The 18,200-nt window shown below is 46.1% G+C and overlaps 1 protein-coding gene across 5 annotated transcripts in view; it reads left to right on the top strand.

Moving 5' to 3' along the window:
- Window positions 1–18,200, top strand: part of SLC25A45 (solute carrier family 25 member 45) — a 227,318-nt gene that overhangs the window by 71,558 nt on the left and 137,560 nt on the right. For all 5 annotated transcript variants that reach the window (XR_014968647.1, XM_085625507.1, XM_085625509.1 and 2 more), the window contains exon 2: window positions 2,260–2,313. Coding sequence is in view for 4 of the 5 variants with exons in the window: in XM_085625507.1 (XP_085481633.1) it covers window positions 2,277–2,313 (37 nt within the window). In the remaining variant the exon portion in view is untranslated. The remainder of the gene's footprint in view (window positions 1–2,259; window positions 2,314–18,200) is intronic.

Here is an 18,200-nt window from a genome sequence, read left to right on the forward strand (position 1 = left end):
GGTGGTATTGGTGGTGGTGGTATTGGTGGTAGTGTTGGTATTGGTGAATTTGGTACTGGTGGTGGTGGTATTGGTGGTGTCGGTGGTGTTATTGGTTTTGGTGATGGTGGTATTGGTGGTTGTATTGGTATTGGTGGTGATGGCATTGGTATTAGTGGTGGTAGTATTGGCGGTGGTGGTATTGGCGGTGGTGGTAGTATTGGTGGTAGTAGTTTGGTGATGGTGGTATTGGTGGTGGTAGTGGTGGTGGTGGTGGTATTGGTGGTGGTGGTGGTGCTATTGGTGGCGGTGGTATTGGTGGTGGTGGTTTTATTGGTGTGGTTGTGGCATTGGTGGTGGTGGTGGTATTGGTGGTGGTATTGATGTTGGTACTAGTGGTATTAGTGGTGGTGGTATTGGTGGTGGTGGTAATGGTGGTGGTGGTATTGGGGGTGGTGGTGCTATTGGTGGTGGCAGTGGTGTTGCTGGTGGTGGCATTCGTGGTATTGGTGGAGGTGTTTTTGGTGGTGGTGGTATTGGTGGTGGTGGTATTGGTGGTGGTGGTATTGGTGGTGGTATTTGTGGTGGTATTGGTGGTATTGGTGGTGGTGGTGATATTGGTGGTGGTATTGGTGGTATTAGTGGTGATATTGGTGGTGGTGGTATTGGTCGTGTTGGTATTGGTGGTGGTGGTTGTATTGGTGGTGTTATTGGTGGTGGTGGTGGTGGTGGTATTGGTGGTGGTATTGGCACTGGCTGTGGTATTGGTATTGGTGGTGGTGGTATTTGTGGTGGTATTGCTGGTGGTGGTATTGGTGATGGTATTGGTGGTGGAGGTATTGGTGGTGGTCGAGGTGGTGGTATTGGTGGTGGTGGTATTGGTGGCGGTGGTATTGGTGGAGGTGGTATTGGTGGTGGTGGTGTTAATAAAACAGGCTTTTGAAAACAACCGGTCAGGTGGCTTTGGTACAAATGACATGTAACACAGATTTGCTGTTGTCAGCTTCAGCCCATTATCACAGGATTGTGTGCTACCTAGAATTCACATGACTTAATTCGCTAATCATTTCTAAATCCATTTTACTTGGGGTTGGGGGGGGGGGTTAAACAGACAGGAGATAATGCCGAGTTAAAGTGATGGTAAACAGGCGCCCCTGTTACGGGGCGACTGTGTTGCTTAAAAAAACACAAGCGGGTTCAGCTGAAGCTGCGCATGTCCGCCCTGCAGTAAGAGAAACTCAATAAAGTAAATAGTGCTTACAGACTAAATAACAGGTCCTGTGTAACAACCAAAGTGAAAGGGCCAGTAGCCATGGGAGGTTACAAATGAAGACAAGGCTGTACTAAGGAGGGACTAAAGACAATGACACAAGCCAATGAAAAATAAGGGCGCAGCTTCTCTCCCATACTTTACTATAGCAGTCTCGCTGAGAGAGCAGCGCATGGCGTTGCCGTTTAGCTCGACCTAAAAAGGGGCTTATTTACAAGCCCCTTGCTCCACTGGGTGCGTCCCTTTTTCCAATTTAAAAAGTGACGCAGCGACGGGGCACGGGGCTTGTAAATAAGCCTCAACATTTGAAGGCATCTTTATTTCTCATTCTGCTTTTGAACTCCAGCATGATTATTTCTGGAGTGTGTGGGACATTGCTTAATTGGTAAATAAACAAGTGGGGCTCTTGTCAGGAGGTTTACTGCAGCTTGCACCACACACTGCCTTTTCCAGCACTCCCAATGACTGTAACAACACAACTACTAACCATTGCACTCCTCCAAGTTAATGCAGGACCCCAAAGCTATAAGAATGGCCTGGGCAGTAGATAACAGTAGTTTTTAATGTATATTGAATTTATAATTGACTGTTGTTGTGGTCCTCTTTAATTTCACCAGAAAGCACCATCTAGTGCCAGACTCTCACAAGCACTGGTGTTGACGATTAATTGCACCTGAAACCACCGGCTGAAATTAAGCTCTGGTTGGGGGAGGGGGGGGGGGAGTTCTCCAGCACCCCCAGCACCCCTGCTTCCAGCGCCTATGCTCAACGGATGATGAGCCAGGGACAATGCCTTCCTTGCCAGACGACACCAGACCTTAAGCAGCCTGACCTGTTGCTGTTTGTAAGTGGGGGATCATAAAATGTAGATATGCACCTGGTCGACTACTCCTACTGCGCACATTACAACCTTGGGTTCAAGTTAATAATTGAGAGCACTGCTACGGACTTGGTTATGAATTACATTTGCTAATTTCATGAACTTCTCTCTGCTTTCAAACTGTTCACAGGTCGCCCTTCCGCGAATATGCCGGCGGCAGAGTTTGTGGCAGGATGGATTTCTGGTAAGAAATGATCTTTTATTAAAGTATTTCTGTTTTTAGTCGTCTTCAAACAGTGCTTCAACAGCTACGTATTGCAGTGTTCATTCAGAGTGCTGAAAACGATGTTAAGATTTAGGGAATCATTTTCCGCCTCCGTGCTCTTCTAGGTGCCCCATAATTAGTGCGAATTGTAGTTTGCAACCTAGGTAGGAGTGCAGGTGAGGCACGCTACGCCCACTGGGCTAAAAGGGCTTCAGACTCCTCCTCTATACCCCCACCCACCGCCCATGTTGCGGGGGGGAGGGGTGTTGCAGCTAGAAAAAAAACATTTTCTTTTCTAAGACGTTCAGCTTCTCCTGTTGCTGGGGAGTGTCAAAGGAGAGGGTGGAGATCACTGGTTATTCACAATACCCGAGGGCACAGACTCCATGGTTGGGACTCTCAGTGTGCTGGCCAATGCCTTTTGAGCCCTCCCCATTGTTTAAAGGAGGGCCAATGTTTGCCCATTAGCACTGGGATATGAGAGCGCTTGTGCATTTGAAAGGCAAACTCTGCAGTCTCCTAACCAAAGGCATACCCTCATACTTGCCAACTTTTTACAGCTGGACAGAGGGACATTTCGGTAAAAATCAGGAATTCTTTTTCCCCATTAACAAACATTGAAACTGAGGCAACTCTAGGCGGAAGACAGAAAAAATAAGGACATTGTTGGCTTTCCAAATCGCGAGTTTCCTGCCGGAATCAGGGCTGTTTTATGTATGAGACATAAGTGCTTCCAAGTTAAAAAAAAAAAGGCTCAAAATAACTAATCATATTGTATGTAATTGTATTTATATAGTGCTTGCAACCCATGATGAGGGGTAGCAAGCGCTATATAAATATAACAACCGGGAGAAAGAGTTTTTTTCTTTTTTAAATGGATTTACAATGATTTAGTGTCCATCAAGTAATCCAGAGTTATTTGCTAACAGCATCATGTATTCTTCAGGGAAGGTGGAGGTGAAAGGGCTTGTAGCTTATTTTTAGTCAATACTTTGAGTTTTTAAGAGTTAAGAACATGGAAAGTGATGTTGGCAAATAGGGGTTGATGGTGGGTGGCACTGTCGCTTATTATTAGGAAAGGGACTTTTAAAAGATCTTCCCACACGCAGACTCTGAGGAAAATTTCCCTGGCTGCCTGTTCTACACCAGAAGGTCAGCAAAGGGCCAAGCATTGATGCTACTAGTCAGGGGGATAGCTTGACAATAATGTCACGTCACACAGTTGCTTTATTAGTCACACAATTACTCTAAACTACCATGTACAACACAAGCAGTGACGCAGAGAAACCTGTCCCGGTGTTCCTCTACCTCATGATTGCTCTGTGTCTCTGTTAGGGTAGGGCCTGACGTACACTACTTTGGGACAGTGCCTGATTTGAGGCGGTGGTTGCAGTTGGGCACACCAGTGCCTATTATTGGAGACCGATGGTCATTCTTTCTCATCAGACTTTGACCCAGAGCAAGAGAGATAAAAACACTAAAGGGTGAAAGAAGGAGGAAGAGAAACGCAGAAATAACAGCAACAAAGAAAGAAAGCAAGAACGAATAAGTGCAGAAAGAGTGAGATAATGGGTTAGAAAATGCCTGATGGTGGGTGAAGAGGCATGAGGTGGAATCAAGACTATGCTGCCTTGGTATTCACCATGCTGACATTTAATAGCACTGCACACGGGCTTCTGGGCAAAATCTTCAGCCCTGGGGCTTAGTATTTTACAAATTAAGCACCGAACAGGGAGGCACGTGAGGTTCACTGTTCCACTTTGCCCTGTTGAGGACTGCTGGATGCTGACACTCCACATTCCATCTCACAGAATGTCGTGCCTGACTTTTGTCCAGGGCATTTGGCAGCCAGATTGACAAAGAGGATCAACATGGCACTGTTCATGGAGAGCACCTGGCAATATGCCCACCAAAAACTTTCTTTCTCAAAGCTTAGTGTGCCTCAGACCGCTTGGTCTTTGTGTGGTTTACCTCTTGGTCCTCGTTACCATATTTGTGAGTGGCAGCTGGCAGCTGGAAATCACAGAGAAAAAAGGTGTACATCTCTGTATCAAAAACACATACACATTTCAAAGGCTAGGTAGAAATGCACCCTGGCTGCACAACCTCTGGTCCTTGCTGTCCTTCAAGCTGACCCACTTATCCAGTCAGTTGGTACCTGCTCTGCCATCTACTACTCTCTGCCAAGCTGAAACTGGCAGTGTAGTCCTGTGGGTTAACACATCTGCTGCTGAAACACAGTCCAGATGCCTCCCCCTTTTTAATATCCACTTGAAGAGTGGATTTTAAAGCTTGAGCTTGGTGCCAGAGGCAAGAGATTACTTTTACAAAGGTGAGGGACCCACTGCGGTTGAGCATGGCTGACACCTGGGTTAATACCCTAAACCAACCCAATGTTCACTACAGCATCAAAGCAATGACGTAGTCTGAGACCACTCATCACTGAAAAACATACCACAGCCACATCATGACATTGGCAGCATCCATAACACAAATAATAGGTCCTGGGCACATGACAGCAGAAGGAAAATCAGTCCTAGGTGTTGTCAAACAGATTGGGCACAAACAGGACAGCAATTGTGAAACCATCCCTGCAGAACAGGTAGATGTCATCCTGTAGTAGAAATGTGTGCCTCTCAGAGAACAGGTGACAGATGGGGAAGGAGCAGTAAAAGCTTCACTTCCTTAAAGAACGTTCGCAACTGAAGTGACAGCAGTGCAAGCTTTCCTCTGTTAAAGAATTTGTATATCCATGGCATATTGGGACCCTACAATGCAAGCTTTCTTTCCTCACAAAACTGGTGCTCCTTGATATCAGTATACATGCTTTCCTTGCTAACAGTAGTAGGCAGCAGTGGAAGCTTGACCTCCGTTTAGAACAGACACAACCTGGCAGCTGACAGTACATGTGTAGTCACACTCTTTTACTTAAGATGCTTCTGTCATATTCTGAAACTTTTGAAGCTGTCATGCTGAGTCCTGCTGTTACCACAAATCCAACGTTTTACATATCTTGGAGCCTTGCTATTTTCATAAAGTCTTGCTTTCAGTGCCTGCAGGTCTTAACGCTTCCATTCCCTGCAACTTGTGCTCCTATCACCACAAGCGACGGTTGCTACTATTATATAGCATCAGCTCCTAATGCTCTTACTCTTGCGTACCTCTGTCAATGGCTAGAACTCATACCAATTGCCATTCTTCATTAGCTCTTCATGCACAATGCTGTCAACCACTGCTGATACAGCTTTCTGATGGATACATCTGCCAGTGGATTCCTCACCTTGTGAATATCCCCTGCGCCAGCAACATTTGGAAACTTTTGTAGCAGTCCACGCTGATGGGGTCGAAGACGACGTCACAGAGACACGGCTCCGCTCGCGACTCCGCTGACGTCACCGGCTCCATAAGAAGACCTCGTCGGCGTGATGACGTCAGTTTCCTTTTTTCCGCGCCGTCGATGCCAACGGATTTCGGGAATTGCTGTTGGTAGCTTTACTGTTACTTTGTTTTTCTTCTGGGTTTCCCTGTTTCTCTTCGAAGAAGATGTCGACGAAGAAGTCGGGTTTCAAGCCCTGTCGGGAATGTGGCAAACACATGTCGATCACAGATCCACATGACGACTGTGTTTGGTGTCTCTCATCCGACCACGATGTGGATGGTTGCTCTTGCTGTCGCAAGATGAGCTCCAAGGCTCTAAAAGAAAGGGAGGCGAAGCTCTTCATCGCTAAGATGAAAAAGGAAAAGAGAGGAAGAAGGAAGTCGAGATCGAGGTCACGATCGAGGTCGGCGTCGAAGTCGACTTCGGGGCATGCTTCGCGAACCAAGAAGCATAAGAAGAAGAGGAGGCATTCTTCCCATCATCACTCTGATAAGAGTTCGGCTCCGAAGTCGCCGGCTCGACGCCGAAAGGAATCCGTGTCTCCTTCACCAGTCCTGGATTCTCCTAGTCCTTCTTCTCCAGTGACTTCGCCGGCTCCGGCTACATCTCCGGTTCCGATGCCATCCCCGACGCCGGTTCCATCTCTGGCTCCATCTCCGGCTCCATCTCCGGCTCCATCTCCGGCTCCATCTCCGGCTCCATCTCCGGCTCCATCTCCGGCTCCGTCTCCGGCTCCGTCTCCGGCCCCGGTTGAAGATCTTCAAGTCCCGGTTGAGCCTGCGACGCCGCTTGTTCCACCGTCGACGCCGGTTGGCCCGAGTCCGGTGATGCCTGACCAGTACCCTGCATTCCCTGGGCCAGGTCAGGACCCCTCGCATTATCTGAATGCAATGTATGGGGTGTTCGCGAGAGCCATGTACACCACTGGTGCACCTGCGGGTCCGATCGGCCCAATGGCGTTTAATTTGGGGGTGCCGCAGGTCTATCCACAGGCCTCTTTCATGCCGTTTTTTCCAGTGACGCCGTCTTGGCATCTACCGGCGCCGAGGACATCGACGCCGCTTCCATCTTCACCGGCACCGGCTCGACCTCATTCGACGCTGGCTGTTCCTGCGGATCCACGTTCAACGTCGGTGCCGGCGCCGTCGGATTTGAACACGGCGCCGCCGACGCTGCTTGTGCGGATTCGATCCAGAAGGGAAGCACAGAGAGTGGGGGATGAAAGGAGGTACCTTTTGGAGGAAGCTGAAGAGGGAGAGCTGGTTGAGTCTGATGAGGTGTTTGAGGAGCTTAAGGAGGCTAGTGGACTGGATTTGTCTCCTGAGTGGGAAATCACTCCACCTTCAGATGAACCCTCAAAAGATGTGGCTCCGTATCATGCGGTCATCAGGAAGGCTGCGGAGCTGCTAGATCTTCAGTTGCCAACTACGGAGTTCAGATCAAATATTCTGACTGAGGTGCTGCATTCGCCCACTACAGTTTCGGAGCCTTTGTTGCCCTTTAATGAGGCCATTATTGACCCTGTATTGGAGGTATGGCGTAAGCCTTTTTCTGCTCCCGCAGTCTCTAAGACGGTCGCAAGAAGGAATAGGGCGGCTCCAGGGGATCCTGAGTTTTTAACGTCGCACCCATCGCCTGAGAGCCTGGTGGTTAAGGCGGCTTGCTCGGGTAAATCCAAGGGTGCTTTCCCTCAGGTTCCAGGGGACAGAGAAGCTAAAAAGTTAGACCAGTCGGCCAAGAAGGTCTTTTCATCGGCCAGCATGGCCCTTAAGTCGACGAATGTAACTGGCCTGTTGGGACACTATATCCATGCGCTCATGGACTCGGCGAAGGAATTGGCACCAAAGCTTTCTGAGGAGGATAGAGTCGGCTTCAATGAAGTTTTGACTGATGCCCAGGCGGCAGCACGCCAAGTGATACAAAGTGGGCTGGACACGGCAGACTCAGTAGCGAGAGTCATGGGGTCTTCTGTTGCCACCAGGAGAGGGGCGTGGCTGAAGTCTTCTGAGTTCTCTCCGGATGTACAGTCGACTTTGTTGGACCTGCCATTTGATGGGTCTAGTTTGTTTGGTAAGAAGGCTAATGCAGCTCTTGAACGCTTTAAGGAGAGCAAGGCTACCGCTAGGTCTTTGGGCCTTCAATCCCAGTCAAGGGGGTCTTTTAAAAGATACAGAGGCTTCGGAAGGGCATCCTTTCGTTCTTACAGACAGACCCAGCAGCAGCAGCAGCAACAGCAGCAAAGCTCTGTGTCCAAAGGTTACAGAGGTAGAATCAGGGGTCGCTCACATGGCCGTCAACTCTCCTCCTCCTCTTCCTCCTCCTCAGCCCCTCTCACCACCGCAAAGCAGCCCTAGATCCGCCATTCTGGATCATGCTGGTCCTGTGGGGGGCCGGCTTACCCATTTTCTACAAGATTGGGAATCTGTAACTACGGATCTCTGGGTTCTGTATCTTGTAGAGAATGGGTACGCCCTTCCCTTTCGGGAACTCCCTCCAAATTACCCTCCTTGTCAAGGGGCTTGCACAGAGGACCACCGTCTTCTCCTGCAGGAGGAAGTCCTGAAGTTGTTTCAAAAAGGTGCGATAGAGGTGGTTCCAGAGCAGGAGAGGGGTCAGGGATGCTACTCCTGGTATTTCCTGATTTCGAAAAAGGACGGCAGATTGCGTCCGATATTGGACCTCAGAATCTTGAATCTTTTTCTAAAGCAAGAGAATTTCAAGATGCTCACCCTTGCTCAGGTTCTTCAAGCGCTGAATCAGGAGGACTGAATGGTGTCGATCGACTTGCAGGATGCGTATTTCCACATCCCCATCCTGATGTCGCACAGGAAGTATCTCCGGTTTACGGTAGGATCGCAACATTATCAGTTTGCGGTCCTTCCGTTTGGTCTTACTACTGCACCCCGAGTCTTCACGAAGGTGATGGCAGTGGTGGCAGCCCATCTCAGAAGGTTGGGGATCTCGGTTTTCCCCTATCTGGACGACAGGCTGATAAAAGCGAAGTCACCAGAGAAGGTGCTACATCATCTGCAGGATACAACTCAGCTGTTGTACAAATTGGGTTTCTCGATAAACGTGCCCAAATCTCACCTGGTGCCCTCTCAGCGCAACCTGTTCATATGTGCGGTACTGGACACTACTGTGTGTCGAGCATTCCCTCCTCCTCAAAGGATTCTCGACATACAGGAAATTATTCCTTTGTTTAACAATGGAGCGGTCGTTCCAGTTCTGAAAGTCCTTCGCCTGCTCGGCCTGTTTGCTTCCTGCATTCTGTTGGTCAACCATGCACGCTGGCACATGAGGGCGCTCCAGTGGTGCCTCCGCAGGCAGTGGTATCAGCACAAGGGAGATCTCAGGGAGTCTGTGAGGATCTCCAGAGAAGCTGCGGCGGATCTGTCTTGGTGGAGCGTGGAGGGCAATCTGTCTAAAGGAAAGTCCTTTCATCTACCTCCATCGGTGGCCACAGTGATTACGGATGCATCCACTTTAGGGTGGGGTGCTCATCTGGGGGATCTGGAGATCAAGGGTCTTTGGTCTCCAGAGGAAAGGTTGCTTCACATCAACCTTCTGGAATTGCGGGCGATTCGTTTGGCACTCAAGGCCATCCTCCCTTCCCTTCGCGGTCAGTCCGTTCAAGTCCTGACGGACAACACTTCCGCGATGTGGTATGTCAACAAGCAGGGAGGGGTGGGGTCTCTTTGTCTCTGCAGAGAGGCTCTGCGTCTATGGTCCTGGGCTCAGGCAAATCATCTGGCCGGGGTTCTAAACGTACGTGCGGACAGTCTCAGTTAGCAGCTCTCCGCCGACCACGAGTGGAGGCTCCATCCATCCGGAGGTGGTTCGTCACGTCTTTCGAATGTGGGGAACTCCTCGGGTGGACCTGTTCGCCACTGACGAGAATGCTCACTGCCCGTCATTCTGCAGTCTCTAGTATCCAATGCAGGGAGCGTTGGGGGACGCGTTTCAGTTGAGTTGGGGCTCACGACTCCTTTACGTGTTTCCTCCCATACCCTTGATTCCTCGGGTTCTGAGGAAGATTCGCCAAGATCAGGCCCAAGTCATATTGGTCGCACCGGATTGGCCAAGAAGGGTGTGGTATTCAGATCTTCTCCACCTCTCCTCGTGCCCTCCGCTGCATCTCCATCTGAGGGCAGACCTCCTCTCGCAGTCGGAGGGGCAGGTTCTACACCCCCACCTCCAGAGCTTACACCTTCATGCCTGGAGATTGAACGGGGCAACTTGAATTCTTTTTCTCTCCCACCTGATGTGGTAGATGTAATTTTGTCTGCCAGATGTCATTCCACCAAATCTATATATTCATATAGGTGGTCTAAATTTGTTCTCTGGTGTGGAGAGAAGTCAATTGATCCTTTGAAGGCTTGTCTATCTAACATTCTACAGTTTGCCCTTTCTCTTGCTCAGCAAGGCTTTGCTGTGGCTACTGTAAAAGGATACTTATCGGCTTGGTCGGCTTTCCTTTGCTTGCCGGATCAGCCGTCATTATTCAAATCACCTATTGTTCTACGATTTCTCAAGGGCCTCACAAACAGGTTTCCTCCTACTCCCTTTATTGTGCCTCAATGGGACTTAAACCTTGTCTTGACTTATCTTATGGGTTCTCACTTCGAGCCCTTACACAAGTGTTCCTTGAGACTGTTGCCTTTTAAGACGGGTTTTCTCATTGCAATCACCTCGGCAAGGAGGGTAAGTGAACTTCAAGTTCTGAGTTCAAAACCCCCGTTTTTGACCATTCATGCTGAAAGGATGGTACTCAGGACCAGGGCTGCATTTCTGCCTAAGGAGATAACTCAGTTCCATCTGGGGCAGTCCATTACCCTTCCTTCCTTCTATCCTCCCCCTCCCCCTTCCAAGGAGGAGGAGAGAATTCACCGCTTGGACCCTAAGAGGGCGGTGATCTTCTACCTGGACAGGACTAAGGACTTCAGAGTTGATGACCAGCTCTTCGTGGGCTTTGTTGGCTGCAGGAAAGGTCGAGCGGTGCACAAGCGCACCCTTTCCAGATGGATTGTCTTGTGCATCAAGATATGCTACTCCCTGGCTGGTAAAAAACCTCCAGAGGGTTTAAGGGCCCATTCCACTAGAGCAAAGTCTTCCACTTCTGCTTTGTCTAGGGGCGTTCCTGTGGAGGACATATGTAGGGCGGCAACTTGGGCCTCCCTTCACACCTTTGCAAAACATTATTGCTTGGACACCGATGTGAGAAGGGACGGACACTTTGCTCGGTACGTCCTTCAGGACTTTCTGGTATAGAAGGGTGGACACCCTCCTCCGGGAGTGGGACTGCTGTGGGAATCTATTCACAAGGTGAGCAATCCACTGGCAGATGTATCCATCAGAAGAACAAGTTACTTACCTTCGGTAACGCTTTTTCTGGTGGATTCAGTATCTGCCTGTGGATTCCTCACTGACCCACCCGCCTCCCCGTTGTCCACCCTTGTATACCTTTAGTATATGATGGTGTTTCAAGTTATATTTATTACTGCCAAAGGCATTGTGTTGTTTCTTCTGCCTTTCTACTTATTCTCCACACTGTTTGTGTTGCTTTATATATTATGTACTGTGTATATATTGCTGTCAGTCCATCTGTGTGCCTCGAAGGTACGGAAAAAAGGGCGGAACTGACGTCATCACGTCAACGAGGTCATCTTATGGAGCCGGTGATGTCAGCGGAGTCGCGAGCGGAGCCGTGTCTCTGTGACGTCGTCTTCGACCCCATCGGCGTGGACTGCTACAAAAGTTTCCGAATGTTGCTGGCGTAGGGGATATTCACAAGGTGAGGAATTTACAGGCAGATACTGTATCCACCAGAAAAAGCGTTACCGAAGGTAAGTAACTTGTTCGTCAGTCCTCCTGCTGTCACCTCTTTGGACTTGGCTGGAGTAGACAAACCCCAAATAGAGTGGATGGATGTGCCTAGCATAAAGGGTGTAAGATTATATCAAATTCAAGGGTACAGGAGGATGAATTTTCTTCAGCAGCCTAAAGCTACAATCATGGTTCCCTTGACAGACAAAAGGTCTAAGCACTGCCCTAGCCTGCTAGCTATTCCTTCTTTCTTCGTGTGAGAGATCATCAGGCATCTGTTCGGGTGGAGGAACATGAGCCCCACACTGGCTGGGGGTACAGGTGTTATCCACTATACTGCAGGACCTAGTGTGAGGGGTGCAGAAGGTTCATGGGCATGCTCAGACCTTGAAATAAATGAAAACTAGAGGAGCACTCCTAGTTCCACTCACTATCTAACTATTTTTACAATTTTTATCCTAGCATGCTGCAGGGGCTGGCATGCTATCTAGTCATGCCAGTAGATAAAGCAACATAATACAAGTTATTGAAAACTTGACCTCTGCGCACTGTGGCTGTGAAGCTGTTGCTACACACCTTTACAAATATTCTATACCAATCCACTATATCCTTAATCAATCATCAATATAACACATCAAAATCTTAATTCAAATTGTCTCAACATTTGAATCTGTTCAAAATCATAGAAACTTCAAATAAATTCATTCAAATTCATTCATATATATATCAAAGAAATCTTGTTGGTGCCCTTGAAGAGTACTTTTTTGCCATGCCCAATGCATTTCGGGCCGATTTAGCCCTTCCTCAGGGGATTGATTATGCATGGAAGCAATTAGAAATCACATACAAACATACATGCAAAAAATACATGGCGGTGACAAAGATGATACAAATACACATATTATGTCCAAACTATAGTAACCCAATGGCTTGTTGAACATTTCCATAAGTCAAAAACTTAAAAAACATGAAAAATTATAAAAAACAGTGCTCTTAGGTGAGACGACCACCACGAACCGAACATCAACCCAAGTGAGGATTAAACACAAACATAGAAAACCACTCACGAAAACTATTTCTTATGGCGGGCAACCATACGTGAACTTCTGTGGAAAGATTTAAATAAATCCTTGATCATTACGATGATGTGAAAATCAAAACAAACCATGAATTAAACCGATGTACATGCTCATATTCAGAACTGACCTTGCAAAATGCTGCCGTAGACTCGAAGATTAATTCACTCAGCTCAAATCCAAATATCTACAAAAATCACAAAAGAGAGTTGTTCTCCCCGTAAAGTAATCTTAATAGAAAATACCTCTAAAAGATACCGCTATCTATAGCCAAATATTCTTACCTCTATCAGCGCTTTAGGCTGCCGGAATGTTGTTACGTCTGAAACAATCTCGTGACTACCAGCCCACGTCGGGCACCATTATACCGTAAATGCAATGACGTCTTATCGTATACGTGACAACCATGAAAATGAACATAGGACTACAAGTTTGTAGTTCTCCTGCTCAATCCAAATAAAAAACAACCCGATTCACGACACAAATCGTATGTGGAAAAACAAAGGATAAAACTAGTAGCCTTATTAGAAATAAATATAGAACGTGCATACCAAATGTTCTCTCTACCAATAGATCAAACACCTGAATCCGGCTAAAAAAACGACGAAAAAACGACGATGTACACTACAAAGGTTAGTGAGTGCAAACAAAGAAAACATAAACAAAAAGATACATTTTTTTTTTCTAAAGGAACATAGTCACATAAATTAATGTATAACATGGGAATTGTTCAACATCACATCCACATAAATATATGTATGAAAAAAACTCTCCTAACGCCCACAGGCGCAATCCCCAGTAATGCACTCACAAAAAGCAACCTAAATCTACTTTGTCATTAATCCCTTTCGGGTCCTGAGTGTCCAGCTTTTTTATCCAATAAACCTCTCTTTATAACAAGGTCTTGGTTAAATCTCTACCAGGTATTGAAGTACTGGGAATTTTAAGCCCAGCGGTGCAGGGGAACACACCCTATGACTTCGGGTTCTTCCTGTTTCAGACCTACAGAAACACAGAGTCTTCTGGGTGAAGTCAAAGATCAGTTTATTGGCTGCAGACCAATCACAGATATCCTAGAAGTACAACAGCGTGTATGTCCTCAGGAGACTGCTAAAAATCACAGAAACGGGCTTCTCCTTAAATACAAAATATCATGCTTCAGGCACACATTCCTTGGTTTATGGCATGGTCATTCATATGTATACATTTCAAACGAAAAGGCAGAGTCATGATGACCATCCCACATTCCAGTTAAACCAGCCCACAATTATTTACCCAGCAAGGCTCAGATCCCACATCAGATATCAATAGGCCCCAATAAACACGAGCATCTCCTGTTTAGAAAACAAGCCATAAAGCAGGAACAGTCAGGTGTGAAAGAGATTAGCTGGAGGCTCATGTAAGATGAAAAAGGCTTTATGGTGTGTCAAGCCCTGATGCTAATCACAGGTGGCCGTAGGGAGCTCGTGTGACCGGACTGACCTGGGGCAGCGGAGCCAAGCTGCACAGGTCACAGAAGTCAAAGGAAGGCACATGTGCTCTAAAAGGCCCGTATTTGCTTCATGATATGTAGCCTATGTGAGGGCAACCATAAGATGGCCACCGCTCTAAGATGGAACCCATGTAGTGATGTATAATATCGTATACACAGTGCATTCATAGCTAAAACGTTACACAAAGCACTTGTACATACCGCATTGACCATTCGTGGTTCGCTAATACCGGGATAGACAGGGGTAGGGCCCTGTCTCCTACGCGGTCCCAAATTGCAAAGTACGACAGTATATGGTCTATTATTTCTATATCCTGGAATTTCAATTGGGCTATTGAATGACGTGCTGTTATCCAATGAAGTACTAAACTACTTTTGGTGTTACTATTTCTGATGGTACTTTTATGTTCGGATATACGGGTCTTTATTTTTCGTTCTGTTTTACCAATATAAAACAGACCGCACGGGCATTTTATTCCATACACCAGATTTTTAGAATTACAGTCTGCGTTATGTTTCAATTTAATAGTTTTCCCTGACATTGGATGTTTAATTGTGTTTCCACAAATTACATTGTTGCAATGCACACAATTGGAACACCTTTGGGTGCCCTTAAATTCTTTACAAGGTACTGTAGGTCTTTGTGTCAACATTTCCTTTAGATTTTTAGAGCGTTTATAAGCATGTAGTGGTCTCTCCTTAAACATATTACCAAAGTCACTTTCATTGGCTAGGATTTCCCATCTGTTGTTAATTATCCTTTTCAGTTGTCTAGAACAGGTAGAATATTTAGAGACAAATACTTGTCTGGTCATTTCAGTTTTAGGTTTATTTTCCAACAGACTGACACGTGACCTATTTTCCATTTTCTTAATCGATTCATCCAAGATGTTTTCTGGGTACCCTTTTGACAGATATCTTCTTTTGAGTGTGCAAATATTGTTTTGTAATGAAGTGTCATCAGAACATATTCTTTTAGCACGCAGAAATTGAGAATATGGAAGATTGGGAATAAAATTTTGCGGATGGAATCTAGGAAATGATAAAGCATTATTCTTGTCCGTCATTTTATGGTCTACCTCAGTATGAATGGTTAGATTTTCCACTTTGACCAGTACATCTAGAAACGGTAATGACTGCTTATTCATAGTACTAGTGAAATGAATATGTTCGTCAAAAGAATTCAATTGGGAGATTTTATTTTCGAGTGATTCCCAACTTTAACTCCATATTAGAAAAATGTCGTCTATAAATCTACAATAGAGTAACATATTTTTTGTCCATTCATTATCGCTGTATAGATATGTTTCTTCAAATCTTGCCATGTAAGTGTTGGCATACGCGGGGACCACAGAAAACCCCATTGAAGTGCCCTTTAGTTGCAGATAAAACCTATTCTCCCAGAAAAGGAGACGAAATATAACGGGACACAGGTAAACTTATAATTCTAAAGCTAAAGGTACTGAAGAATTGTTCCTGTTCACCTGAACCCTACGTATAGCCCAAGACCAACTGAGAAATTTAGCTAGAGCAACGACTATGTCCTCTCGGGTGTTAGTTCTCAGAAGGCGCATAGCTGTTTTGTGTGATCTGGTGCCTAGGTTGGAACAAATCGGCTTGAGCCATATTTTCCAAGGGAGAGCAAAGACTGGGCACACAAACAAAACGTGGGCGGTAGACTCTTCCTGTGTTTTACAAATAGAACAGTATCTATCAATTCCACCCTTCCACTTGTAGCTAAAGGAATTGAGCGGGAGAGACCCCACTCTAAACTGATGATATAGTTTACGGTCCCCTACTCTGGAGATGAAGTTCCAGTAGGGTTCAAAGCTACTTAGGAACTTATGGTCCAAGAAGAGGCCAGTTAGTGAACTACTATTCGTCTCAGACCATAGTTTCCGTGACCTGGATTCCCAATACAAGGTTTTAAACTCAAGTTTACTGGGGAACTGATTGCCCCTAGGATCCACCCACAAATGACCCAGCCCCATATCAGTCAAGCCCTTTTTAATATATTGGAGCCAGGCCATTCTCCTTTGCGTGTCAAACTCCTTAATATACCAAACTGCATTGGCATAGGAAAGGAGTTCAGGGGTGGTCCACAGTCTTCTCCAGTAAGAGAGAGGTCTGAACCAAGCGTCGACGTCAAATGCCCTACACCCCAGATCTAACAATAAGGGCTGAATAGGAGTGGACTGGGGAAGAGAGGTCAGTGAACGCAGGAACTTATTTTGGGCTTTAACTAGGGGCGATAAATTTTCAAAACCCCAGATCTCCGCCCCATATATGGTTGATGCTCTAACTTTCCCCTTGTATAAAGCGATTGCAGGTCCCACTGATTTTGTGTAGGAAGCTCCAAATTCTTTCAAAATTGCTCCAGCAAGCTGGTTATGTTTAAGAGCAAATAAGTCAATTTGTGGCTTCCAGGTTAACTTTCTACTCATTGTGATGCCCAAATATGAAAATGTGTCTGTCTGTTCTAAAGGTGTGCCATTCAGTGACACTTGACTCTTGACTATTTTTTGTTTGTGCATCACCATGTACTTGGTCTTTTCAACATTGATTACCAGGTCGTGGTCATTACAAAACTCCATAAATCGATCCAGGGCCCGCTGCAGACCAGATTGAGTTTTTGATAAAATAAGCGTGTCGTCTGCAAACATAAGAAGTGGGACCCTGGAGCCATCTAATGAGGGGGCGTCGGTTGGGTAGTTTGTAAAATAGGATATAACCCTATTTATGTAAAGGGAAAACAGAGTTGGAGCTAAAACGCATCCCTGCCTAACTCCTCTATTTACAGGGAATTTATCAGTCATTTCGCCCTGTTGGCCCTATCGAACTTGTGCAAAGTTCGAAGTATGGAGTCTGATTATAAAAAGTAAGAGAGGGACCGGCATACCAACTTCCTTAAGGGAATCCCACAGTTTATTGTGGGGGACTAAGTCAAAAGCAGATTTTAAATCGACAAATGCTGCATACAGAGTCCCCCCCGATAAAATAACCGTACACCAATATATCATAATAAATCTGAATACCTGATCAATGGTGCTTACATGTGACCTAAAACCAGCTTGATAAACAGATAACACCCTAGACTCGTTTATCCATTCGTGAACCCCAGCTAATATAGTCCTCGCCACTATTTTTTGAAGTGAATCAATTAACCTAATGGGTCTATAATTACAGGGACAAGAACGATCTCCTTTTTTAAAAATCGGGACAATTTCAGCGCCTAGCCAAGAAACAGGCAAAGGAGCACCCCGAGCTTGAGCATTTAGCAAAATAAGAATATACCTAGCCCAATTATTTCTGTCACGTTTAAAAAGATCCAAAGGAATGCAATCCGGGCCAGGTGCCCTACCTACTGGTGCCGAATCTATAGAAGCCTCAATTTCCGCCAGGCTAAAAGTTAAGACCTCCGTAGTTACTAAATCAGTATGACCGAATACAGAGCTTCGGGGGCAAGTAAACTGGGCTTGATAATGGGAAACCCATTTGTCAGGGGGGACATTATTGTGGGGGATGGGAACATCCACCCCGCTACCCCATTTTATTAGGTACCAAAATTGTGTCCAGTTTTTCTCATGGGAGGCTTTCGTTAGTTCCTCCCATCTCTCCTCATCAAAACGTTTTTTTGCCTTTTGGAGGACCCTTTTGTACGCGGCCCTTACAGATTTGATTGTCTGAATGTCTTTAGACTTTATCGCCAAAGAAAGCAGCTTAAAGGCTGCAGAGCACTTTTATCATACCATTTGGCAGCCTATCGTACAAGAGGTTTGTTTTTCTTTTTTTTAGCAATTAATAAGGACTTCACCTTGCCAAAAAGAGCCTCATGTTCACGCATTAAACATTGGGGGGGTTCGTCTAGGAAGTTAAAGGCTGAAAGTTTAGACAGAGTTTCCTCAATAAATTTACAAAGTTGACTTTGGATACTATCGTTTCCCGAAATGAGAGCCCACTTCAAGCGACGAGAGTCAATTGATACTACAAAATCTCCCGTCAGCATTTCCCGCTCAGAATTTTTGTTCGCTATTATCGTTAAAGCCAACTTCATTGATAAGGAATCATGATCACTTTCGGGTCTAATAATAAC

This window comes from Triturus cristatus, chromosome 9, assembly GCF_964204655.1.
Source record: "Triturus cristatus chromosome 9, aTriCri1.1, whole genome shotgun sequence".
Taxonomy (NCBI): domain Eukaryota; kingdom Metazoa; phylum Chordata; class Amphibia; order Caudata; family Salamandridae; genus Triturus; species Triturus cristatus.